General features: G+C 40.2%; 1 protein-coding gene across 3 annotated transcripts in view; it reads right to left on the bottom strand.

The window, feature by feature from the left end:
- LOC125882634 (copine-8) overlaps positions 1 to 26,184 on the bottom strand; it is a 123,536-nt gene that overhangs the window by 42,260 nt on the left and 55,092 nt on the right. For all 3 annotated transcript variants that reach the window (XM_049566438.1, XM_049566439.1, XM_049566440.1), the window contains exons 7-10: positions 14,011 to 14,074; positions 11,693 to 11,796; positions 10,982 to 11,086; positions 4,776 to 4,817 (exon numbers count right to left, since the gene is read on the bottom strand). In XM_049566438.1, the coding sequence (XP_049422395.1) occupies positions 4,776 to 4,817; positions 10,982 to 11,086; positions 11,693 to 11,796; positions 14,011 to 14,074 (315 nt within the window). The remainder of the gene's footprint in view (positions 1 to 4,775; positions 4,818 to 10,981; positions 11,087 to 11,692; positions 11,797 to 14,010; positions 14,075 to 26,184) is intronic.

Here is a 26,184-nt window from a genome sequence, read left to right as displayed (position 1 = left end):
TATCCTGCCCGTTTATTTTAATACAAACATGTTCAGCATTTTTTTTATTATTATTAGAGCCAAAAACAATATAATTTGTCTTGCTGATGTTGAGAGATAGTTTGTTGCATTTAAACCAACAGTCCACCTTCAGGAGCTCCCTATTTAGAATTCCTTGAAGTTCAGGTGGACTCTTGTGCGACAAGAACAGGTTGGTATCATCAGCAAACAGTATTTTATGAAGAACACAGGTGGAATTTACAAAGTCATTCATGTCCAGGATAAACAAGAGCCCCAAAATAGAGCCCTGGGGCACCCCATATTTGATGAATTTACTTAATGATTTGTGGCCATTTAGGGACACATATTGTTGTCTTCCATACAAGTAACTTCTAAACCAGCTGAGTGCAATACCTCTGACACCATAATGATGCAATTTGTTCAACAGAATCTCAAAGTCGATAGTGTCAATCGTCAGGTCCAGAAAAATACCAATGCCGCATTCACCTTTTTCAATAGCATCATTTATACTTTCAATAAGATCAAGAACTGCCATACAAGTAGTACTTTTTTTCCTGAAGCCATACTGAGATGGAACAAGAATATTTAAGTTGTCTAAATAACCACTTAATCTACTATACACAATTCTTTCTAATACCTTAGAGAGTGTGGGCAATATAGATATTGGTCGATAGTTATTCATATCATTTTTATCACCAGACTTAAAGACTGGTACAATTCTTGCTATTTTTGCCATTTTTGGCACAACTCCAAGGAGTAATGAAAGATTAATACAGTAGACAAGTGGTTCTATTATTTCATTTACAATTGCTTTCAAAGTTTTGCTACAAATTCCATCTGCTCCAGCTGTATGTGAGCTTTTCATATTCAAGATGATTTTTGAGACTTCATTTCCATCTGTTGGCTTTAAGAAAAAAGACTTAAGGTAATTTCCAGATAAAAATTGCCTAAAAGAGGCACCCTGAGGTTGGTTAATTTTGTTAGAAATATTTTCACCAATGGAAGTAAAATGATTATTAAAGCAGTTTGCAAGATCACCATAGCTAATATCATTACAGGAGTCACTGGCCTTGTAATTCTTTATATCAGGGAGCACAGTAGGCTTATTGCCCCTACCAAGGACCTTATTTAACACCTTCCAGGACTTTTTAGAGTCTCCCTGTGATGCATCTATAGCATCTGCATAGTAACTTCTTTTGCTCTTTCGTATGATATGTGTTAATTTATTCCTATATGAATTATACTCTCTCTTATTTGCCTCACTTGGGTTATTGATGTAACATCTGTAGAGTTTATTTTTATGGTTAATAGACTTTAGAATTCCTTTAGTAAGCCAAGGATTTTGATCTACAGTTCTGCATGTAACAATTTTTTCGGGTATGGTGCGGCAAAAGGATTCTGTAATCTCAGTGAGCAAGGTATTATATGCTGTATCAGGATCTCTGCAATGATAGACCGAATCCCATGTTTTCGCTTGCAAGCTTTCACGCAATTGCTGCAAAGTTCTTTCATTTAGAACTTTGGCTTTAGTTTTATGGCATGACAGTATATATTTTCTAGCAAGATCAATGAATAGAACTACAGGAAAATGGTCAGATATATCAGTAAGCACAACACCTGATACAGAACAAGCATTTTGAATGTTTGTAATAATGTTATCAATAATTGACTTGCTATACTGCGTTACTCTGGTAAAAGTATTTATGGTAGGAAAAAAGGAAAATGAATGTAATGTGTTAATAAAATCTTTTTTAACAGTGTCATCTTTAGAGATATCAATATTGAAATCCCCAAGAATTACACAGTCTTTGTTGAAATTATTTATGGAAAATAAAAGTTCATCCAATTTAACCTGAAAAGTGCCTAAATCAGAGTCGGGGGGACGATAAATCACTCCAATTATAAGACTTTTACCCTTATTAATATTTATCTCAATAAAAAGAGAGTCAGATTTACCATCATCAATAACAAGATCATCATGAACATTTACTGGATGTCTAGAGTTTACATACAGACATACACCACCACCTGTTCTGCCAAGTCTGTTTTTGTTATAGAACCTGTAGCCATCTAGGTTTAGTGAATTTATATAAGCGCTGTCATTTATCCAGGTTTCACTACACCCAATTACATCAAAGCTACAACCTGTGGTGGTTAGGAAGGAGGCTAGTTCATCGTGATGTTTGTTCAGACTTCTTACATTCAGGTGTAGGAATGAGTAATTAGTATCACTGTTAACACGTTGCAACTGGTGTGGAGAATAATACTTACAATTTAGATTGCTGCCGCTATCAATGCAATGTTGTTCATTATCTACATCATAAGTTAAATCATCAAAGCCCATATAAATTCTGATGGGGACATAAAGTTAGGTGGCTGATGAAGTTTACTGGGATTGTACTACAATACAAACAATGACAATAAAACAAACAAATAAACATCCCGTCCTGCACACTACAGGGCTGTAGCATGACAAAAAGCAACAGTCATGTCATCTTCACCCTCCATTTAGAAAAAAGGAAATGAATGAAATTTGGACCATGTCTCAGTGAGTCACACCATTTAACAACTGCTTCACTGTGCCTCACAAATAAATAAAGAGGAAGTTTAAATTTCCCATGATCATCATAAGACTATACAAAAATGAGAATAGAGGAGAGGAGAAAAAATAAAGAAGGAAACAAATCGTTTTAAGTCAAATCAATCCTCATTAAATTAATTTCAGTCAATCTTGGAAGATTCATATCTTCAGTCTTACCATATCAGTAGCCTCATTCATAATTCTACTGTCCCATCATGTGTTTGGAGACTTCAAAGGTACTACAAACTTCAGTATTTAAAAACAGTCTGAACAAACAGAACAGGTGTTGACAACTATAAAGTATCATCTTACTTGTATTATTTTGTTTAAGTAATTGCTATTTTTGTCAAACTACTGTAAGTGGGTGCTCAGACTGAAAACAGCCCTGCTTTAAAAGAGCGTGCAGGGTGTTGCTTCAGGTACTGAGACACTGAATATCTGATCCAGGAGGTCAGCCGGAACAGCTAGTCGGAATAACGGCTACACTTGAAGTGCATGGAACCCACATTTTGAAAATGTAATAAAACTCTGCTCATGCATTTCAAAAACGTCACAACAGCTCGTCCGTTGTAATCCAAGTGCCCTGAAGCTGGCATGCAAAATTGACTTGAAAAGATGTAATTTACTCCACTTTTATAGCATCATTTCTCACTGTGGTCAGTTAGCCTGCCCTGCAGGAGTGCCGTGTTTACATGGCAACTCGTGCGAGACTAGCTGATGGCTAGTGGTGGTGCTAGTTCTCACGCGTACATACATTTTCTTGCGCGTTATTACATTTTCAAAATGTGGATTCCATGCACTGTAACTGTTATTCTGGCTAGCTGTTATCCTCCGATACCCCGAACGAGTTTTGTGGATTAAAAAACTACACTGGACTTCTTGTCGGCATGAGGGTCAGTAAGTACTGTCTATATTTTCATTCTAAAGTGGTCATTTCCTTTAATGACTTAAATCGCGGAAATTCTGAGTTCAGGGAATATCACACATTCTCGCAGTCCTCTTGTCTCAGCCTTGTCCTAATTTAACATTTTAAAATGCTCTTTTTCCACTGTCACTGCAGTAATCTTTATTTGTCTGAAATAATGAGCTCTTGAGACAACAATGAGATCCAAAAGAAAACTTGACAGGCTTATAAATGAGCCTGCACAACTTCAGAAATTTGTTTCAGTGATCAAATTCAAGTCTCAACTCTCAATTTTTGTCAGAGTTGAGAAGCCTCTTCCTTTGCTCCTTATTTCTTCTGAAAATAAATTAAATTAGGGATGTCCCGATCGCATTTCTTTTGCATCTGATCCAATACAGTGTCCTTTATTTTGAAACCGAGTCCGATACTCTGTCCGATCCGATACTTTGTTTTTTTATTTAAATAGTATCCAAAAAGCTTATCGGTGGTTCAGCAGCACAAAATGTAAACAAATTCTAAATTGTAAACAAACTGCCCCTACAGAGATGCTGTGGTAGGTGAGGTTCCGCCGTTAGGTGTGGCTGTGTTGCTCAGAATAAAGAGAGAAGTGGTGGCCGCTGAACCTGTTATCTCGACTTGTGTCCGTTTATTGCTCATTAGCTGCACTGTTAGGCGAACCAAGGACGCTCGGTTAGAATACATTGGAAAGCGGAGGCAACAATGAACAACACAGATGAAAAACCTGGCCATTTTTGTTGTTTTGATTCCTCCGATCTTTTATTACCGATTCCGATTTTGTAGAAAAAAAAAACGTGATCAGTGCCGAGGATCGGATCGGGACATCCGACATCCCTAAATTAAATCACTCAATGGTAATGCAAATGTGCTCAGAAGAAACCTTTATGTACGTCATTAATTGTGACAAATGGTTTTCCCCTATATCATAGCACATTAGCTGCTTTAACAAAAAAATAATTTATTTGAATCTGTGCCAGTCGTGGTGTCACCTGATTGCAAATTGTACTTTTTTGTCCACCGGCCCAATCGCTTGTAAATGTTTATCTTTCCAGCTATTCATTTTTTTGGCTAATGAGTGAAGCATTTTCCAGCCACTTGCATATTTTATCAGGATTTGGCGAGTGGGTGCTAGTGGACTACTCAGCCCCAAAAAACACTGTTGTTTTTATATCTGCAGTAACAAACAGGTGTGGAACCAGATGAAAGCATCATCTGTCCAGGAAAGTGTTATGTTTGCACGCTGCAAAGAATAAAATAAAACAGATTAATTACCTGCCGTCTCTGTCCCAGTCGTACACCTCAACCTTAATCGTTCTGTTGGGAAAGACACGAGATGAATATCAGATTAAAAACAGATTTATTTTCATTTCCTAAATTATGATTCCATTGATGTTTCTCCTGATACCCATTTATAGTTTTTATATTCTTTAAAGCTTTGCAAAGTTTAGCTGCAACATGCATCATATTTAGAAAATGAAAGGTGATGATGGACATTAACATTTTTCTGCAGAGCACAACTGAACTGACTTAATGCATTCATAATCAAAGAGCTAAAAGACTGTCTTCTCAAGTTGTTAATTTACAAATTACACCCAGATGTGTCTAAAACTTGATCAGAAGAATGCTAATCTCTTTTGTCACTGTTGTCATGGAGGCTTTAAAAGCTGAAGATCCATTCAGCAGCTTATCTTTATTCCTACACACCGTCTGCCTGTCACTGTATTTGCCTCAGGTAATGTGCTCTCCTCATCTCCAAATACATCTATTTCTGCATCCCATTATAGCTTACAAGGAAATGTGGGGAAAAAAACAGGATAGTCTGAAAGAGGCAGATATGCTCGCTATCACTCCATCTACCAATATCTTCAACAGGAGAGTCATTTCTCTCGTACAAAAGCAGGAGAGTGATCCGTCGAGAGTGAGAGGGGTGAGGCGAATGGATAATAGAACAGAGACTGAATTAAAACACGCCGAGCAAAGGACACTCTGGAGAGAGTGAAGGAGAGAGGGAGAGCAAGGGGAAGGGCAGAGGGTGTGAAAACAACTCATGATGGTTGGGGTGACAGAATCATATAGTGCTCATAGAGACTAGTCATAGTTAGGGGGCGTGGTCAGCAAAGTCCTGCATTATATTTGCCAGCAGGAAGCAGAGGCAGCTCAAACTTGTCTGTATTAAAGTTTGTGAACAGATTGTTGTACTTTGTAAATCTTGTGTGACTTTCTTCTGAACTTACTATAATTGCTTAAGAGTTTGGACGGCTTTCTAAAACAAACGACACCAAACTCAAAACCTGTGCCTAAAATGCACTCTTACATCCTCCTTGTCTTTCAGTCTGAGAAAAAGTGGAAATACAAAGCATCATTGATGCGCCTTAGAGCTGCTTAGAGAGCCACATGCACATTAGAGGAAAGGAAGCAATAAAGGTGAGGAGTGGGAATGGGCTGGCTGAGAGTGATGGGCACTCTGGGGATAAATGTGTCTCCTGGTTGGCTTAACACTTTCTCCTCCAGGGAGAGTGGTGTGTGCAGAGCTGTTTGCATAATGTGGGTGTACATGTGTGTGTTTATGGGCGTGTGTCTTATTAAGTCAGTGTTCTGCTACATCTCAGCAGGAAACATCCCCTCACTGAGCTTTGATGAGGTGGCAGGAAATTGACAATATCGTCACTTGTTAATCTCGTGGTCTCACTGCATGTGTGTATGTGTGAGTGGTTGTGTGTGTGTGTGTGTGTGTGTGTGTGTGTGTGTGTGTGAGTGAGTGAACATGGATCCATCAGAGTACCTATCAGCAGAAACACCCAGTTCTCTATTGTTTGCCAGCTTGAGCTCCTTCTTATCTCCTCTCCCAGGCTGCAGAGAGACAGATTCAATGTGTGTGTGTGTGTGTGTGTGTGTGTGTGTACTGTATGTGCAGTCCACTGTGAGCTTCCTGAGTCCCACATTGATAAGTCTCAACTCCTCTAATAAGCTTATTGGACCTAACTTCAGATCAATGCTGCTGTCTGCAAGCTGAGCCAAGCTAAACCCCATTATCTGCTTCTTTGTGGCCTTTTTCACCGCACAGCTGCTGTCGACGCCGCAGACGGACCCAAACACATGGCTGACATGAGAGAGACACACTTTTACCTACTTATTTGTGTTCTCACACAGACTTCTCCTGAGATCTAAAGTAAATCCTGTGCCCTCCACAAGACAGGAGGCAAAATAATTTAAAGAGCCAGAAACACAGTTTGAGGTTGAACAGACGCCACATGTAAAATGTATGTTAAGAGGCAGTACAAAAGTAAGAGCGCTATTTTTTAAAGGTTCCATAGTTTTTGCAGATTTTTTTAATAACCTCTAAGAACCATGTTATTTGGTACTAATTCAAGGGAAAGCAGAGACAATGCTCAGTTGGTGCACTTTGAATTAATCAATTTGAATTAAATTCTAATCAAGGTTCAAAGTTAAGGTGTTTTTTTTTTCACTTGTCTAGTTGGAAAAGTGGCTCGGATATCTACTCGCTTAAAGTCAATTTTTACCTGCCCCTATACAAATTGCTTCTTCTTCTTTTTTTTTTTTTTTTAAATTAGCCGGTATCAAATAACGACAAAAACCAAAGTTAGCATTCAAAAAACAACCATGATTCATCTTCCTTGCTCTCAGACTTGCGGCAAACTGCACAGCAAGTTTGAGTTTTGCCCACATCCTCTAATGCCACACAAACTAAACTCCTATTTCCAGGAAATTTACAATGTTACTTGCAGCACAGCTCATAAACTTTGTCTTTACCTGTCCCATGTGCAACAGAGATGAAAAGGAAGTGAGACGGCTCACTCCCTGTGCCAAAAACACACCAAGCAGTGGCAAAGTGCAACCTGTAGCGAGCTGCCATACAATGGCTGTGGAAAGCTATGAGACCACACTAAAAGTTGGGGAAAGTTGATCAATCAAGCAAGTTTACTTTGTGTTTTTTCTCTTCAGCTTACAATGGCCGGACTATTGTACAGTTTGTAGACATGCATCAAGTAGGAACTACACAGGTGGAACAAATGTTTTTTTTTTTTGTTTCATAAACAGACTGTAAACAAGCAAACGGAACTGTCACCTAACAGCAGATATTTCCTGCTAGGTAGCAGACAAGGCCACAGCACAGGAGCGAACAGACGACAGCGAAGACAGCTGCTTTCAGGAGTGGCCAAAAGTTAAAACACATTTTCACTGAAAAATGAGACAGTTTTGTTTGTCTCGTTGGTGATTTTTATTTTAATCGCCCATTTGATACAAGAAGCAGATGGCCCCAAAGTATCTTCACATTATTTAATCTCTCCCATTCAAAAAAATATGGACACTCCTGCCCTTGGCAATTATGTAAGCCTCACTGTTGCATCCTACTAATTCCTATTTTTTCAATAATATCAAAGTACTTTACATGAAAGGAATTTGGGGGAAATATTTAGAAAATTACTAACTTGTAGAACTGTATTTGACCAAAAAAGAATATTTACAGAGAAGCAGCAGAATTTACTGCCAGTCCTTTTAAAATAAGTAGGAACTAGCAGCAAGGCTCTGATCAGTCACTGAATCAATGACAGCAAGTTCCACTGACAGCTCCTGGCTCACCACAATGACCCTCTCTCATGCAGATGATCATGTTATGTTCATGTTACGTATTACTTCAGATCAGAAAAGTTCATCATAGTTCTGCTGTGCGTCAGTCAGACAGAATTCCCATTAACCTGATCCCTTACCAGTTGTCTCCTAGTTTGCTCCCAGTAAGCGCCGACATTACTCGCCTGTCATTTAGACAAACATCTTTTCTCAGATTCAGAGAGCAGGATTATAAATTTCTGCCTCCAGCAAAATACATATTGCTGCCAGTTTTGTTTTGTTTTTAATTAGCTGATTTTAACGCAGTTTCATCTCCTGTTTATTCCTCCTGCTCTCTAACGATCCGCAAAGCAGCCACACAATTACATATCACATTCATACTCAGGTGACAAAAGAGCAATTACGATAACAGACCTATTAAAGCAAACAGAGAGACTGTGTGTGTGTGTGTGTGTGTGTGTGTGTGTGTGCCTAAATGCAGTGCCTCAGAATACCTTGCTTTCTGGCTCTTTGTTCATGTGAGTGTCACATGACAAGATTAAAGCAGTCTGCCCCTTGTCTCTGAAATCTAGTGACTAAATATAAACTAAGATCACCAGAAAATAATGTTACTTTTCTCCCAAACAGCCTGTGAAGTACTGTACACCCCTGAATGCATCACACAGGCTTCAATTGAACGTACTAAAGTACTGTCTTAGATTAAATTATCCTTGTGGAAAACAAGACAATTGAGGAAATCTACAGAGGAAAACCAAATGGCAAAATCATACATTCATGCTTTGTTTTGGGGGTAATGCAACAAAATAATACGCAAATCATCAAATATAATAGCATATCAAACTTAGTAGCTGAAAACAGCTTCATACATTTTTCATTCAAGCTGTATGGAAATCTATTGACGCTATTTTCCATAGTGCCTTACAAAATATAGTGCCTATATTTTTACATGAGTGGCCCACAGGGAAACTATAACTCAAACACTTGCAGTTATACACCACTGTCAAAAACACTTCTTTGCCTTTTATTTTATTACTCTCTCCAATGCACGGTGAACAATAAAAGGCTGCATACAGTAAGTGAGTGTGTTTGGATGCACACAGTGTCAGCAGGCTCACTGTTCATATCCCTGTCAGCCTAAACAGACATATTGCAGACATAGGGAGGAATTCATGAGCATAAACTGTTTATGTGGTCCAGCATCTCCTTTACTGCATATTTGGGTTTCTTTTCCTGAAAACGACTAAAACATTTTCAATATACGGCAAGAGACAGACCACCCTGGTGAGCCACAGCCAGTGGGTACGTTCACATGCACACTAATAATCCATTGTTATTCAGAATATGACAATAATCCAGATCTTACATGGGTAATGTAAACAGCATATTCCATTTGGATATTCCAAACTAGGCCTTGTGTGTCCGAATAATACACGTGTGATACGCATGATTATTCAGGTTTTAGGAGTTCTGAAAATGCGTCACAGTTTCTTTTTCTTTTTTTTTTTTTTCAGCGACACACAGCCTCTTGCACGTTTACGCTCGGCTCTGTGCATTGTAATGGATAAGCTGTACACAAACCAAAAGTTTGCCAAAAGTTTGTGAGGCTGTGGGCTATAGATGCACGCCTAAAAGTAAAGCCAACATTTTTGTCTGGAAGATGAAACACACACCAACTGTCTCATAAAGAATAGCAACAGTGTGGAAGATCCCTGTGTGTACATTAGCCTTAGAGACTGGATGGTTTAATGCCACCCCAGGGGAAGACAGAATTTGTTTGTTGTGTAATTTAGGTGAGGATGAGAATGAGGTTCACTTCTTGTTTACTCTCCTGTATATGAAGACACAGGGAGTGTACTTTTCAGTGAGACGACCTCTATCGATTTCTTTTGGCTGGATGATCAGGAACAATTTGAGTTTTGTGTCAGAAAAGGAACCTTATTTGTGGCTGAATTTCTTTGCCAGGCCTGAGATAAAAGGCAGAGTTTTCTAGTAAGGACCCAAACAAGACTGTTTTGTGCATGTAAACGTAAACCTCTTTTACACTGCCAGACTTTCCGCGAATGTTGGGCCGTTTTGTCGGCCAGCTGCGAGTGTTTAGACACACACAGCCGGATTGGCGAGTTGACCCGAGGTGCCAGGTAGTCATATTGGCGGAACCTTTTGGTTTAGACAGAACAAGGCGGCCTTCCGCAACGGGAGGGGCTGTTGAAGACTTGTGGGAGGAGCTGTTGATGTTGCCGCACGTGCAACCCACTGGCGGTGGATAAACAGGAGACAGCTGATAGCAGGAATTAGCGAGCAGCTAGTAGCAAGAGGGAAACGCAAACCTGACACTGTAAAGATGAGCAACTGGGGAGACAAGGAATTGCGCGCCCTCCTTGCCCTCGCAAACAAAGAGGCCATTAACCGCCAAAGGATGGGGACGGTGAGGGACGGGCTGACTTACGAGAGAATCGCCAAAGGACTGACTAGCTGCAGTTTCCCTCCCACGTCACTGTTTACGTCACACGCTGAGCTACACATTGTGTTACTTGCTCACGCCCCCCATTGCCCCGAAAAAGACGCATTCTGTATAAACAAAAGTAGGTACGTGGCATTTTGGTGCACTCCCCAATTTTGTTTTTATATTGCCAATGCTGAAAAAAGACTGATTGGGCTTTCCTGCAAATTTGCACAATTCCTTTTTAAAAAGGGCTGTCGTCACTGTTTGTGTAAAGCAGCCTGAAAAAGCGAGTAGAAACTGCAGGAACATATTATCACCAGAGCCGCGCATACTACCTTGTATGACACTTTTAGTGTGTCTGAAACTGAAAATAACTCCCTAATGATTCAGAGGGTCGTGTAGTTTTTTAGTTGCCATAATATCTACAATCTAAAAAAGGACTTACCTGTCATAATCACCATTGCAGAGAGCCCGGACAGGGATCTTAAAGGCCTGCCACACTGGATTCAATGTGTTCTTCACCACCTCTGTCTTGTGGCAGATGGTAAACCTGGCGAGAGTCAGGAATGAAAAAGAGAGGAGGGAGAGAAACAAGATTTGTGGGGAGAGAGGGGGGAAACAGAGAAGGGAATGGAGTTAAAGAGGAGACTTTCTACTAACTGAGATTAAAAACAGGAGGGCTGTGGAGGCCTGACTACTTCCCTGACACACACATACACACACAAACACACACTGCAAAGAGGTAATTTCATTAGTCTCTTGACGAGCAGGTGGACTTGGTATCTTCTGCCCGCAGAGCACAAGGTCTTATCAGACTTGTCACACACTGCAGGATGGAAAAGAGAGTGCTGGATCGAACACTCACACACACACACACACACACACACACACACACATACACATATACACATGTACACACACATGTGAACATACCACAGCGCTGCACTTGAATGCCTCCTGCTTCCACACACACGTCATACACAAACATTTCCACACATCATTCACACATGTGCCTAAAGAGGCATCGCTGCTTTTGATCTGAGGCAGAATCGATGAAACCAATTTTCTTTGGATGCGGGGACGAATTAAACAAAACATAAAAGGGGAGAATGGAAGATGGAGGGAGAGTGAAGGAGGAAGGGGGAGGGGGACTCACGTGCCATCCTCATTGCTCCTGTGGAAGACCAGGAAGGGGTCGGATTTGCCAAAGAAATCCTTTTTGTCCAGCTTGTTCCCGCAGAACTGCATCATCACTGATTCCTAATGGGTAGAGACAGAAAAAGCAAACTGAATAAAATACACATGGCTCTTACACTGTACGTGCACATTTCCATGCAGCAGTAGTCCAGTTATTTTGTGACCGTTAAGAAACACTCGTACTGTTGAATGCAAAAGCGAAATAGTTCAGAAAATAGTCCTCTTTCTTTGATAATGACAGACTATATTAAAAAGCTCTCTTTTTCATTGTTGACTAAAAAGAATGTTTTCCTGCTTTACTGTGACGCCACAAAAATGATTAAATGTGCACTGAGGCCAAAAAAATAGGAGGCTGGTTATAAAAAATGAAAAATAAATAGGCCTACAAAAAGAGAAGAGAAAAATACAGTTGAGGGCTGCGACTAACGATTATTTTCTTGATTAACTGACAAGCTGTTTAGTCTATAAAATGCCAGACAATGTAGAGAAAGTATGAAAAGGTTGATCTGTGTTTCCCAAAGCCCAAGATGACGTTCTCAGATGACTTGTTTTGTCCACAACCAAAAGATAGTCAGAGATTTTTGATTGTTTTTCTCATTAAAAATTACTCAAACCGATTAATCAATTGTCAAATTAGTTGGCCATTAATCTAATACTTGACAACTAATCAATTAATCGGTCACACTTCATCATTACCATCATATATAAATTGATGGTCATTTAGGCTTTAATTAATAGTTATTTTACCGTTAACAAAAAAATAAATTAAATTTAAGAATGTTTACATCTCTGCTTTTTGCAGATGATGTGGTTCTGTTGGTGTCATCACACCATGACCTCCAGCATGCACTGAGATCAGTCTGCAGCCGAGTCTGAAGTGATTCGGATGAGAGTCAGCACCTCCAAGTCTGAGGCCATGCTTCTCTGCCAGGAAATGGTGGATTGTCCCCTCTGGGTTGGGGGAGAGTTACTGTCTCAAGCAAGGGAGTTCAAATATCTCGGGGTCTTGTTCACGAGTGAGGGTAGAATGGAGCGTGAGATGGATTGGCAGTTTAGTGTGGCATCCGCAGTGATGCGGGCACTGTGCTGGACCGTCATGGTGAAGAGGGAGTGGAGCCAGAAGGCAAAGCTTTCGATTTACTGGTCCATCTACGTCCCAACCCTCACCTATGGTCATGAGCTCTGGGTAATGACTGAAAGTATGAGGTTGCCGATACAACTAGCCGAAATGAGGTTCCCAAGAAAGGTGGCTGGGCTCAGCCTTAGAGATAGGGTGAGGAGCTTGGACATCCAGAGGGAGCACGGAGTAGAGCCACTGCTCCTTCGCGTTCCAAGGGATCAGTTGAGGTGGTTCAGACATCTGAACAGGATGCCTGCTGGGTGCCTCTCATTGGAGGTGTTCAGGGCACGTCCCACTGAGGGTTCACCTATCTTGTCCGGCCAGGGAACCCCTTGGAGTCCCTCTGGAGGAGCTGGAAAGCATTGCTGGGGAGAGGGACATCCAGAATGCCTTGCTGGGCCTGCTGGGCCTGCTGCCCCTGCGACCCCGCTTCAGCTAAGCGGTTGAAAATAGATAGATAGATGGTAATGCTATATTTTATTTTAACAGTTTATGGTTGCACACGATACAATTTTATATATTTAAATATTCATTTATTTATGGTTTGGTTTGCAAACTGTCATAAACGTTATTAGGATACCTATTATCAAGTAAACTTAAGTAAAGTTGTTTTTTTATCATCCAACAGCGATAAAAGTAAAAGGAAAGGAAAAAACACTTAAGATTACTGTTTGCACTACATCTTATTTATTTTACTCACAGTATTATACACTGATGTAGTCAGTAATATTTGTGATTCATCTGATAATATTTTGCTTCTTTTTGGGAGTATATGGAGCCACTCTTTAAATTTTTCCGTTTAATTTCTTAAGTCAGAGTGTACATTCCTGTAACTACTAAATACATCACCAAAAATACTTTGAAATGCTTTAAAGAGTTTAGATATCTCAGTAAAGATTTGGTTGTTCTATAAAGTTTTATTGAATAATAAATTAATAAAAGAAAGGGCCCTTGCCTCCTACACCATCTGAACTTTTTCTCAAGTCTACAGACAGATGATCAAAATTCAGCTATTGTGCCTTAAATCCAAACCCATACAAATGTCCTGCCAGAAAAAGAAGCAGTTAGACAAACACAGAGCAGAAATTGAAACAGAAAAGATAAAGAAACATAACAGACATTGGAAAAATGTTCAGGGGGTGTACATCCATCCTTACCCTGCAGTTGTTCAGCTCCTCAGCTTTCACAATAATGGTCCCACATTTCTTCCCTGGAATGCCTCTGTATGTACACAAAAGACACAACAACGGGTTAAGACGTCACAATCATATGGTGAATGCATGTGGCATGACATATAGTTAACTCTACATGTATTCTGGGCTGTTCTCTGCGATCGAGGTCATGACATTGTGGAAAAACTAGACGGTATCTCATATTTCCTGACCGGAATTACCACCCTTAGATGATATTTCTCTGCTGTCCCTATATGGATATTAAACTTGCTGATCTATATTTGGATCCAGCAGCCTTAAATGTGAAGTAAGAGCTACTGGAAACGTCACATTCATGAGGACATGTTTAGACTCAGGTCAGGAACAAATCTCATGGAAAGTTTTACTACTTCACATAGCCGAAAACATTTCCAAGATACAAAAGGAACACTGTTGAGCAGGAGGTGTTTGTGTTTGTGTTTGTGTGTGTGTGTGTGTGTGTGTGTGTGTGTGTGTAGCGTGGCAGCTGTGGTGAAGGTGTGGATAGGAGGTGTGATGTGTAAGCACTTTCTCTGAATAAACACCATGGTCTTACAGGTGAACCCAGTGACATCACTCCCAGCAACTCCTCCCGTACAAACACACTCACAGACCTGACTGGTTACACTGTCTACAACTGCAATGTTTCCTTAAGTCCATTAGGAAGTTGACAGAGTCAGACTGTTTAGTTTCTGACATTCATCCTCTCTTCTGTAACCAGTCATACTCTCACAAATCACAGAGAAGCTCTGACTACAAAAAAAGTGTAAATTCATTCTGTGTTTAGGACACCATGACTCCACTATATCTTTACAAAGCAAATAGTGTTTACTGCAACATCAGAGGGGAGCACCACCTAAATTAATAGTTCCAATGTGTTATTTCCATGGTGTAGAAAAGTGTGAATATGAGCCACTCCCTCTCAAAGCCAGAAACCACAAAAATAAGTCTCAGACAGTAGTGTGGAGCTGCTCTACTGACAATGAACGGTAGAATGAATTTGTGGCCCTTTAGTTCCTTTTTTTAAACCCAAATGATCTTTATTCTATTGTAGTGTTCTCAGTCCTGAAACAGAAAATGTGCCCATATACTCAGATCATTCCCCTGGGTGCTCTCAGTGTCAGCTATCTTTCACCTGTAGAGCAGCTTCAGACTTTATACCTTATGACATCACAAGTTGGAGTTTTAACACTCTAGTTTTTGGATATACACATATTTCTCATGAACTTCAAAGAATGGACACACTTGCCCTTAAACACTCTCCATGTCTCATACAGCTCCTTAAAAAGGAAGCTGTCTGTGTGGGAGAAACAGCAGCATAACATAATTTGACTTGACTTTTGAGAGGTCTTCCAATCCGACAAAGAGGCCGGTTGTCTGATGAGCTCTGCTCTGAGAGACCCACCTGGCACAAATCCACTCAGGCAGTCATTTAAACAGCGCAGAATTGGGGTTGAGGACCTCTGTGTGAATGTAATTCAAGTCTCCTTTTACTCTAGCACTGGGAACTGGGGGGGGAGTGCTTTTGAAATGGCAGACAAAATGAAATAGATCCTGGAACTGATGCTAGGCTTATATTCTAACAGCAATACCTCTTTCCTCAGAAATCGTAGGATGGGATATGAAACTAAAATAGCACCTTGGGGAGAGAGGAGACTTTTTCTCATTTCATTTTATTTGCAGACAGCACGGGGAAATGAGGTTTTGTTTGCATTATGTGCGTAGAATGATTAAAAGATATTCAGAGGAGGACTGATTGACACTAATGAGGACAGAGTAGATAAACAAACACCAGGAAGAATGATAGAAAGTGACCTTATTCACCTGCCTAAAGCAGCAAATACAATCAGAGAGCACAAACTCAATATGGCAAGACTGATATACTGCGTGTAGCTAATATTATTGACACACAAACACCAGGTATTTATATCATTAAGTAGTGCCAATAACTCTTTGTAATGATTACTTTAAGTAGATTTGCCTGTTCTGCTGCTGGGACATTACGTGAAATATTTTCCCAGGCGTACCCCCTTGGATTATGAACATCCTCTCATAAAATATTTTACCATCCACATGGAAGTATATGTGCATGAGCCAAATAAATAAAACTGACCTTTTCTAGTTCTATAACACTAATGACGCCCGGAGAGAGCTTTACTGAGAACGTTTTTCAGCACAAACTCTGAATTTAGGCAAATGTAGTGCCTCAGAAACCATTTTCATGCCTTGTAGCTTATTGTGACATCTATGGCACATGCAACAACAATTGACTACATGAATATCAGATTACATCACAAGTTGGGCATGAGATGCAGGTGTGAAGGAGAAACACGTGACTGCTAACCACAACAATGAATTTAAAAAAAAAAAACATGTTGGCAAAATAGTGGTTATTTATGCTCAATATTCACACTTGACTCTATCCACTTCATCTCATTCTGACAATTCAACAAAATCATTTAACAGCTCTCTCAGATTCCTGCTCTTCACCTTTCAGCGAGGAGCTCTTTTACATGCTCTCCTGCTCTTCCTCTGTGGTCCATTTTTGCTCGATGAGCAGCGTAAACAGTTGTTGACACACAGCGCGATGTGTATCAAAATACAAAATGGACACAAAGAGACAGAGCTAATTAAAAATAATGAGCTGCTTGGGTTGTCAGTGTAGCAGCCACACAAGCTGCAGACATCACCAGTATTAATTCAGAACTAAACACAACATCATTTCAGATCAGCAATTCATGATCAAGACCATTAAGACCTGTGATTTTATGCTATTTTATAGTTTAACTCAAACACCTTCCAGAGAGTGATTTGATGACATTAAGGTTGCAATATTTTCAGTATAAATACCCTGCACAGTTTCTCTGCCTAGCTGCGGTGGAGGGAAAGTGACAAAAAAAACTTGTTGAAACTCTGGAAGATATCCACTTGATATGATTTACTCAGACTGCTGAAGCCTCAAATTAACTTCAACTTTTCAACATATTTTTGCTTCTGAATAATTTCTGCTCTCTGAATAACATCAGGCGGGCTCAACTGGGTATGGCGATAAGGTTTTTTGCATGTGTGCGTGTGACGTATATGGATTTAGGTCTTGTGTACATATGTGCAGGTGTACATCTGCATCTGCTTGTGCATACATGCCAATTTATGTTAAAGTATATATGTTTGTATAATATATTCATGCTAGGTAACAATATGTACACACACAATACACCATTAATCAATTTAAAGGTCCAGTGTATAGGATTTAGAGGGATATATTAGCAGAAATTGAATAATTACCTGAAAACAAGAATTGTTGTGTTTTAGGTGTACTTTCAGCTGGTTGCAATCTACAATCCTCAGCACTAGACGCCACTGAACTACACACTGTTCCAGTAAGTTTCATTATGTCAAATCTCTCTCTATATATATTGTTTTCTGGCAACATAAACTAATAAAAAGATGTTTACAAATAAATACATTTTTGTACAAAACAAGTACTGTGGATTTTTCCCCCCATCACTTTTATACTGAAATAAGGGGATCTTTTAGCAGCCAGTATCAACAGGTAGAATGACATCAGTTTGCAAAGCCTTTATCAGTGTACATATAGGCACCACTTGAAAACCTATGAGCAGAGGGTCGGTCCTGTCCAATTCTCAACTTGGGTTGTGTGTGCCTTGTACTTTTCAGGAGCAAACTAAAGATTATGAAAAGTTCTCTCTGTCCCTCTTAATACTGCATTGATTCTCACCCTCTCAGTCTCAATCATGTCATCTCACTGCAACAATATGCAGGGAGAAAGAGTTAAAGAGGCGCACACACACACACACACACACACACACACACACTGAACAAGCGACCGGAATCCACGTCGCCATGACAACTCTGTCGAGCCGGGGCCCCCGCTGTGAGATATCGAATGGGATTCCTCTGCTCGTTATTTCTTCAAATGCTTGCTCTCACTCCTCTATTTCTCAGAGCGGCGGTCATTATTCTGTCTAAGAGATCTGCCGTAAAATGACACGTAGGTGGCAGCTGACAGGACTGTATAGATTCTAGATGAATAATGTATCTTACAGAACTGCCTTACACACACACGCACACGTGTACAGAGAGAATATGTGGTAAATACAAGAAGGACCAGCTCAAAGATTAAATCTAAACAAAAGTCAGGCATCACAACATTGCTTTCTAAATTGTGCATGGCAATTCATGTGAATGTGTGTTCAAACTGCCACTGGGGAATTAGTTTTTCCATCTCGGCAAAGAAACATGACAACACGTGCACAGTGGCAGCATATTGTGGAGCTGCAATTAGTGTTGTCAAAAATATCACTGCATCAGTTCACATCAATTCTGAATACAGTAATACTTCCGAAGTCCCTGTTATAATGGCATAATTAAAATTTTTATGAAAAGATAAATATAAAAAGGGCATAACATTATGAGTGTAATTATGCACCAGAGTGTAATTTTGCTACTCATTACCAATAGGTACACTTTCTTCACTCTTTTTTTGATACTTTTTCTTTATTGCATTTTTGAAAATGTAACACAGATCTCCCAAAAGAGGAGTCAAATAAACACAAACATTAGAAAAAGAACATGTTGGATTGCCATGTCACCACAGTTTGTTTTTATATTATCAGTGTGGTAGTCCTTATCCTGTCATTGATGTGTAGATAGTCCATTTCTCCCATTTTTCTCGGCGTTCTCACTTTCTTCATTCTTATTATCACAGTAAGTAACATGTTTTTTCCTGTGGGACAGGAGAGGACTCAATCTATTGTGCGGGCATGTATGGTCAGAATGCTTGAGGGTGCGGGGCGGAGCTGACACACACCCTGCGGAAATGGTGCCGGAATAATGCAAAGTGAAAACATCGATCCATATCATTATCTTTAGGATAAGCCTTTATTTTGAAACTCTGTGTCAGCGGCACACAGCAACAGGCAAATGATGGCAGGTAAGATGAAGATTATTTGCTGCTCACTAATAGGCAAAACACATGCCATACAGTACGTAAACAGAGCCATTACGGGACAAAATACTCAGGAAACATGATGTACGTGCCTGGCCGGGCATCTCACTCCGCTAACTTCTCGCTACGGCAATATTAGTGGCTGTTGGGAGAAGTTTTCCTTCAGGTCTTTTAGTCAGATATTCTTGAAGTTATACAAAGACACAAAGATTACTCCCAGAAAGGGCTCTCTGTCAGAACGTTAACTTATCCTATGTGCTGTTTTATGTGTATCTTGTATAGCCAGAAGCAGAAAAGAAAGGAGTGGCAGCTTATGCTGTAGCAGACTGTCTGAAATGGGCATGTGGGTCTCATATGGATCACAGGCCCCTGATCAAAGTCTTATCGTGGCAGACTTTGAGATATAAGCAAATATCGTATTGTTGTCAAGAGAATTGATAGAATCTTGTACCGCAATGAAACTAGAGATTTCCAACCCTACTAGCTGCAAACACTGAGCGTTTTAGGGCGCATTCACACCAAGATAATCTTGGGGACTCGGTTCGATTGGACAGGGAATACCAAAAAATTTCACACTTGCAGACTGGGGGCAGTATTGCTCGAAATGACCACTGACCAGGAAGAAAAAAAGCATGAGGAAGAAGAAAACCCAACTCATCAATTGGCAAACAGAAATCCGTTGTGGGTAGCCACAAGCAACTGCGATATATAGTCCTCTGACCACATATCAATAAGTGCCTGCATCTCCTCACTGCTCCACATCTGCCCACGAGACATTTCAGCTTTTCCATTTTTTTTTTTTTTTTTTACCTCTGCTTCTCCCAGTTTGCACTGTTGGCTTTGTTTTTTATACCCAAAATGTGCTGCGCTCTAGATCACTTCCTCTCTTTGGTTGACCTCCTCTCATTGGTTTGCTGGATAGTCCGTTTGCATTTCCCACCATAAGCGAAATGCACCAGGGTTCACTTGCAAATGAACCGAGACCCCCAGTTTTCAAGCGGACCAGGGTTTGCTCGTTTGGTCCGCACCAGAGTTCGAATGAGCGTTCACACCACTCCAAACCAACCGAATTATCTGTGGAAGCGGACCAGGGTTCGTTTAAAGCCAGAAAATTGGGTGTTTAACTGTTACATTTCTGTGTTTGACATTTACAGTGCAGTGACTGAATTTAATGTGTGTTTTGAGTAAAAACAGATCCTTTGAAAATGCTTAACATCTGAAAAATGTATACCAGTTTATCCAGGTACAACACTTGCTCTTATTTAGTTTATTCACGACACAGAAAAGCACTCCAAAGTTGAGAAGTGCTTCAGGAATGTGTGTGTGTGTGTGTGTGTGTGTGTGTGTGTGTGTGACAGACAGAGGAAACACTGCGAATCCTCTAATCAAGACACATAGATTTGCAATCAGCGCCTGGCGAGAGACGGGTAATTAAGTCTGGGCTACTTCTGGCCTCCATCGTAACACACATGCATGCACAAACAGGAGCTCAGGCACACACACACACACATCTAACAAATATGTCATTTTCATTATATTCTAGATGAAGGGAGAATACCTGAATGAAATATCAATTATAATTATAAAACCATGAGACTCCATCTATTCTCAGTCATGCCCGACACAATCACACACTTTCTCCCCCAAAAGGAAACTCATAATCATAATTCTCTCACACAGAAGGAACGCAATCATCAAATCCATGTCACACCAGAGGCAGATACAGTTTCTTTGTCCCTCTTTTACAAATCTACACAATCAGGCTTGTATTCACAGCCAGCAGCCTTTGTGTGTGTGTGTGTGTGTGTGTGTGTGTGTGTATGTGTGTCAGCATTCTTGGCTCACTTGTATCTAAAACTGTAGCTCACTTGGCTCTCCTATAGTTCACCAGGGCTTCTCTCTGACCCTGTGGACAATAAAAGATCTTGTTTGTGAAAACAAAAAAGGCAGGGACAAAAAAAAAAGAAGGTGGCGAGTGTGAGAAAGATAAAGATGGAGGGTTGGAGAGGAGAAAACACAGAAAGGAAAAGAGGGGAAGACAGAAAATTCAGACCAAACCTACAAACTGCCCACTGAATATTCAAGAGAATACCGGTTTCGTTTGCTTGGTGGCTGCGTTTTTTCAGTGCTGTGTCCATGACTTTCGTAGCCTCCTCTCAGATGTGTGCTGCCTACAGCCTGACACCTGGCTTCTACCTTTTCATTAAGTCTCAACTTTACATGCTTGTGTGCCTGAACACAGAAGAATAAGAAGAAAATACAGGCAGAGGGCAGAGTCTCTGCAGAAACATGCCTCACCACACACTGAGAGTGGGTCATAAGCGATGATTAAGGGGGATTACTTCTGTCTGAGTCGTTACATTGCCTTTTTTTTCCCCATTAAATCCTGCAAAGTATATCTAAGTTTTGTTTTGTCAAAATATGGAAAAGTGGAATGGCCAGAGCTGCTTGTGCCATTTTGGTTCTTCGTGTAAAATTGTGTTTTTTCAAAGTTTCCCACCAGTGGCGGACTTGTTCGACTCTGCAAACACAGCCTTCCTCTTTCATTCCTTCAACAACAATCTTGAAAAGGTTGATGCATTGTGATATTTACACATATCCAAAAACCTGTTGATACCCAAGGCTTTCATAATGTTTAAAAGTAGGTGCGTTTCTCCTTCCGATCAGAAATGCTGGCTTTTCTTATGGACATGCATCCTGACCTCAGCCTTGCAAACTGTTAGCGAGTTAGCTTGTGTACAACCAGGGTCCAAAACTAACACTCGCAAATTACGGTTAGATTTTGTCTCTGGCTGGTAAATTTTTAAGACCACTCGCCACTCTGGCGAGTTATTTTTTTACCAGCGAAAAATGCATTTTTTGTTACTAGAGAACGATGCTGGTATCGGCTGGTTTCCTGGCAGAGTAATGTGTATTTCAGGCAGAGACGATCTTTGGTCACGTGAGTGCATCAGTCATGACATCATCACAGCGTGCCGAGGTGGAAGGCTCATTCGAGATGAACTGTGCCTTGCCTAGAAAGTAGACGAGAGCAGGCGGCTGCAGCGGGAGCGGTGACAAAAAGCTGCAGTGAAGTTGGACAGTTTCCCGACAGTTTCCAGCAGCCTTCAGTCCGTAGAGGAAGTCACAGAAACACTTACATCCTCCTGTCTGGAATGATGTCAATTTATTAAAAAAGTGATCAGACCCATATATCAGTTTGTTTTCAGTCTCCAGTTGTTTTAATTATGATAGATTAATTTATTAAAATCACCATCAGTCACACAACATGTTTTCTGTTGCAGAATAAACCTTCAAATCAGACAAATACTGCCGCCACTGCCGCCAACCCCCCAGTCTCATCCACCGGCAGCATTAAGTGACTTGACTTTTTTTCCTTTAAATTATTATTATTTGGTTGGCTGGTAAAATATCTGCCTGGCTGGTAAAAAATTTAGTAAAAAAAGTTAGTTTTGGACCCTGTTTACAACATATTCATGACATCACACAGAGCCAATCATATACAAGAGGTCACAAGAGGTCATGTGTCACAACCTGCGGTAAAACGCACATTGTAAATGTGTTGTATTCATGTCCAAACAAATGCAGCTACCCAACTAGAGAGTCCAAGAACTGATATAACATCAATTAAAGATCCTGTTAAGGTTTTACGAGATGGGTAATGGTCAAATGGGGATTAAAAGAAAAGAGGCACCAGCAGGACTGAGAGTGCTCAGACAACACAGAGACGCATGAAAACACATGCGATACCTGTTGTGCTCCAACAATTGCAAGAGCCAAACATTGCAGGATAGTGTGCTTGTCATTGTTTAGCATTCTGTTGCTCGTTACTCTCAGTCTCTTTCTCTGTTTCTGTCTCTCTCTCACACACAAACACACACACACACACACAACCACGCAGACTCCTGAATGCCCATTGGAGTTTGATTGAACAATGTAATTAGCTGTAATTAGCACTCATTAAAATTGTTAAAGATTCCCCCAGTTGTGTCAGGCTGCAGGTGTGTGTCTGCCAAAGTCTCACACACACACACACACACACACACACACACATATACACATATGCAGACAAACACACAGGCACACACATACACACAAACTTACATACAACCCCAGCAAGACAACAACTGCACCAGCTGTGGCTTCTGTGCCTTTGTTTTTAATAAATGTTGACAGGGTTTCTTTTTATGTCTGCACCAAATCACTCAGGAAGTCTTTGAAAACAGGGTCTATAAATGTTCTACTTGACACCTGTGGAAGATAAAAATCTAATAAATTTATCAGTCTTATTTTTCTGTTGCGTATATTTGCAGTAGAATGGTACAATACTCAAATGTCTTCAGCACCTGAAAGTAAACAACTCCCACATTCGTTTTTCTTTAGCTATTAAAGTTTTCCGTTCAATCTATTTTCCCCAACAACCTTTTCTCACACAACCTTTTCTCCAAATAATTACAATAACATCTTGTGATTTCTATTCAACACATTTTTGCAGCCATAAAAATGGGAGCGTAAAAGAGAATACTCAATAAAAGTGATTGATCGTCTTCAGTATGACGTGTCTCGTACATTTACAAACAAATAAATCTTTTGCCATTTGTGTCAATATTACAAATAAATGTAGTATGTGTGTGCTGTCTGTGAGTGTGTGTGTTTTTATATGGATGATGAGGAGTAGAGTAGAGGGAGGGGAGGGGAGCGCTTCAGTGCTTCAGACAACATCATTCTGCACTTTGGAGGGGTCCATAGTGCATGTACAAGCATGTGCAAACACACATACATGGGTGGACAGGTCTCTCTGTCTCTATCTTTCCCTGTGAGTGGGAAACCTGCCACTGCAATCACCATGGCGATTGCCGCTCAAGTGGATGACAGTGTTGCTTTGAAACGAATAGAAGAAAAAAAAGTAGAACACACACTAAAAGACACACACAGGTTGCCAGGTTGTTGACAGTGTTCAGTGAAAGGATGCCAGCTTGGCTGTTATTTCCCCCGACACCCTCCTTTTTAGATCTCGAGGCTCGTGAAGGATTCAGATGAAGAAGAAAATTGGATTAAAAAGACACAATTGAAAGGGAGCCAAGTGGGCTTCGCCATGAGAGGGAAGAAATATGTGAAACAGAGGGGGCCAAAAGAGCAGCATCACGGATAAAACTAGGTAATGATGTATTCTAATTAGGCTTCCTAATGAAGCTGCTCAAAGAATTCTAATATGAACTTTCTGTGGTTAACGATTTTAATACAACTGCACGGTGCAAGCGAATACTAAAGCTGGTAATTTGTTATGTTTGACACAGAGCAGTTAAGCACCCTGCATCCCAGCTTTCCTCTTTTGCAGTGTTTGGTAAAATATCTGTGTCAGTGAGGAACTGTAGTGGCAGAAAGATTTGGGCCAACAGCAGCAGAAATATGTCACAAAGAAGGCAAAATGATATATATATGTTTTTTTAACAGCCAAAAGCCTTTATCACTTACTTACACACCAACAGTTTTTTAACAAAGCACAGAGGGGCATTTTTGACAGCTGGAGTAGCTTGAGCACAACGGTTTAGAATAAATATAAGACCGGTATTAGATTTTTGTATGAAAAATTCACACAGAAATTTATAAAAACTGAATGTGTGGGTTCTTATGAATGCTTGCACACCCCTACAGTGTGTAGGGGGAAATATATTCAGCCCTCGATATTAGCGGATTTCTGCCTGCAGAAATATATGTCCGACAAATGAAATCCTTTGCTCCAACTGATGTCGTATCTCCAGGTTACAGCTAGCTAGCTAATTTGGTGTCTGCTTCAGCTGATACAATGAAGATGTTAACGTAACTGCACTTGCTAACATTATTTGTTGGTCATGGAACCTTATGTTAGTCAAACAATCCTGTTTCCCTGGCATTATGTAGTATTCCGTGCAGCAGTGATATCATGATGGTAGTAAGGGCTGAATCCCCAAAGAAGAGCAAGCTACTCACATTTCTTCATGACGGGGTGATTGTTTGGATTGCTTGGTAGATTTGGTAGTTCAAAGGTCTGAGCAGGTATTTGGTGTAGTTGGTACATTACTGAGTGGTGTCGTTGCAGGCTATGAATCTTTGTGGCTGTAGTGAGAGTGTATTTTGACACTCTCTAGATATGTTTGTGTTTTGTGGAGTGGACACAGGCACTGTTTGTGAGGAAACTCTTTTTTTAATGACGAAAATGGAGCAGAGGAACAATAATAATTTGGACTAGAGCCAGTGAGGACAGCTGTCAGGCGTAACATTTGCATGCAGATTTTCCATATTTCCGCACCCTATTTCTGCACTGCACTGATGAGAAAAGGCTATTAGTATTCTGAATTTAAATAGAATGTTAAAAATCCTGAACGTCACACTCTTGTTACTTCGTAGGTTTGCACAAGAACATGCTCTCATGCACATCAGTGATGACAAATTAAAGATGAAGAGTGACAATGATGTGTAAATGTATTCATCCTCTGTGGATGGATAACATGCTTTAAGTCTGATGTGACAGATTTAAGTGTATTTCAGCTGTTACGTACTAAATATCACAGTACAGGTCACTCTGACAGCATTAACCTTTATGTGTGATGCATGTCATATTGTTGAGAGTGAAGACAGTCTTCTTTGGACAACTGAAGGGTGGAGAATGAAGTGTGAACATGAGGATATCCCAAATGGGTTCTTGTATTTCACTTATATGAAAAAGGATGCATTTATCTCTAAAGCTTAAAGATAGCAGGCTCATTTAATCTATTATGTTCTGCTTTATCTTCATGATTTTAATTAACTCGGACAACTTCATGTACACAGAGAACACTTTGTAAAGTTGCACACTCACATCTGGTGCTACATCAGCAACAAAGGAATGTTAAAGTATACTTGGGCTTACATGCACACAAGGAAACACTGTGATCTATATGTACTGCTGCAGAAGACAGACTGCCTAACAAGCCTGATGAAAACAATCGATGTTACAAGTCTATTGGTTTGTATATGTAAAAATACCCTCAAGTGTGTGGGAGCGTTTTTGTGTGCATGTGCGTGTATGTTCATTAAAAAAGTGAAGGTGTGTACTGTTCCTCAGCTTAGCATATCCAGAAACAGATGTCAGGGATTCACCCTTGATACTTATTCAGTCACTCCAATTACCAAACGGCAGATATTATCCCGTA

The sequence above is a fragment of the Epinephelus fuscoguttatus genome, linkage group LG22 (assembly GCF_011397635.1).
Source record: "Epinephelus fuscoguttatus linkage group LG22, E.fuscoguttatus.final_Chr_v1".
In the NCBI taxonomy this organism is placed as follows: Eukaryota; Metazoa; Chordata; class Actinopteri; order Perciformes; family Serranidae; genus Epinephelus; species Epinephelus fuscoguttatus.
The sequence above is the reverse complement of the archived record's forward strand: the minus strand, read 5'-3'. Positions and strand labels throughout refer to the sequence as shown.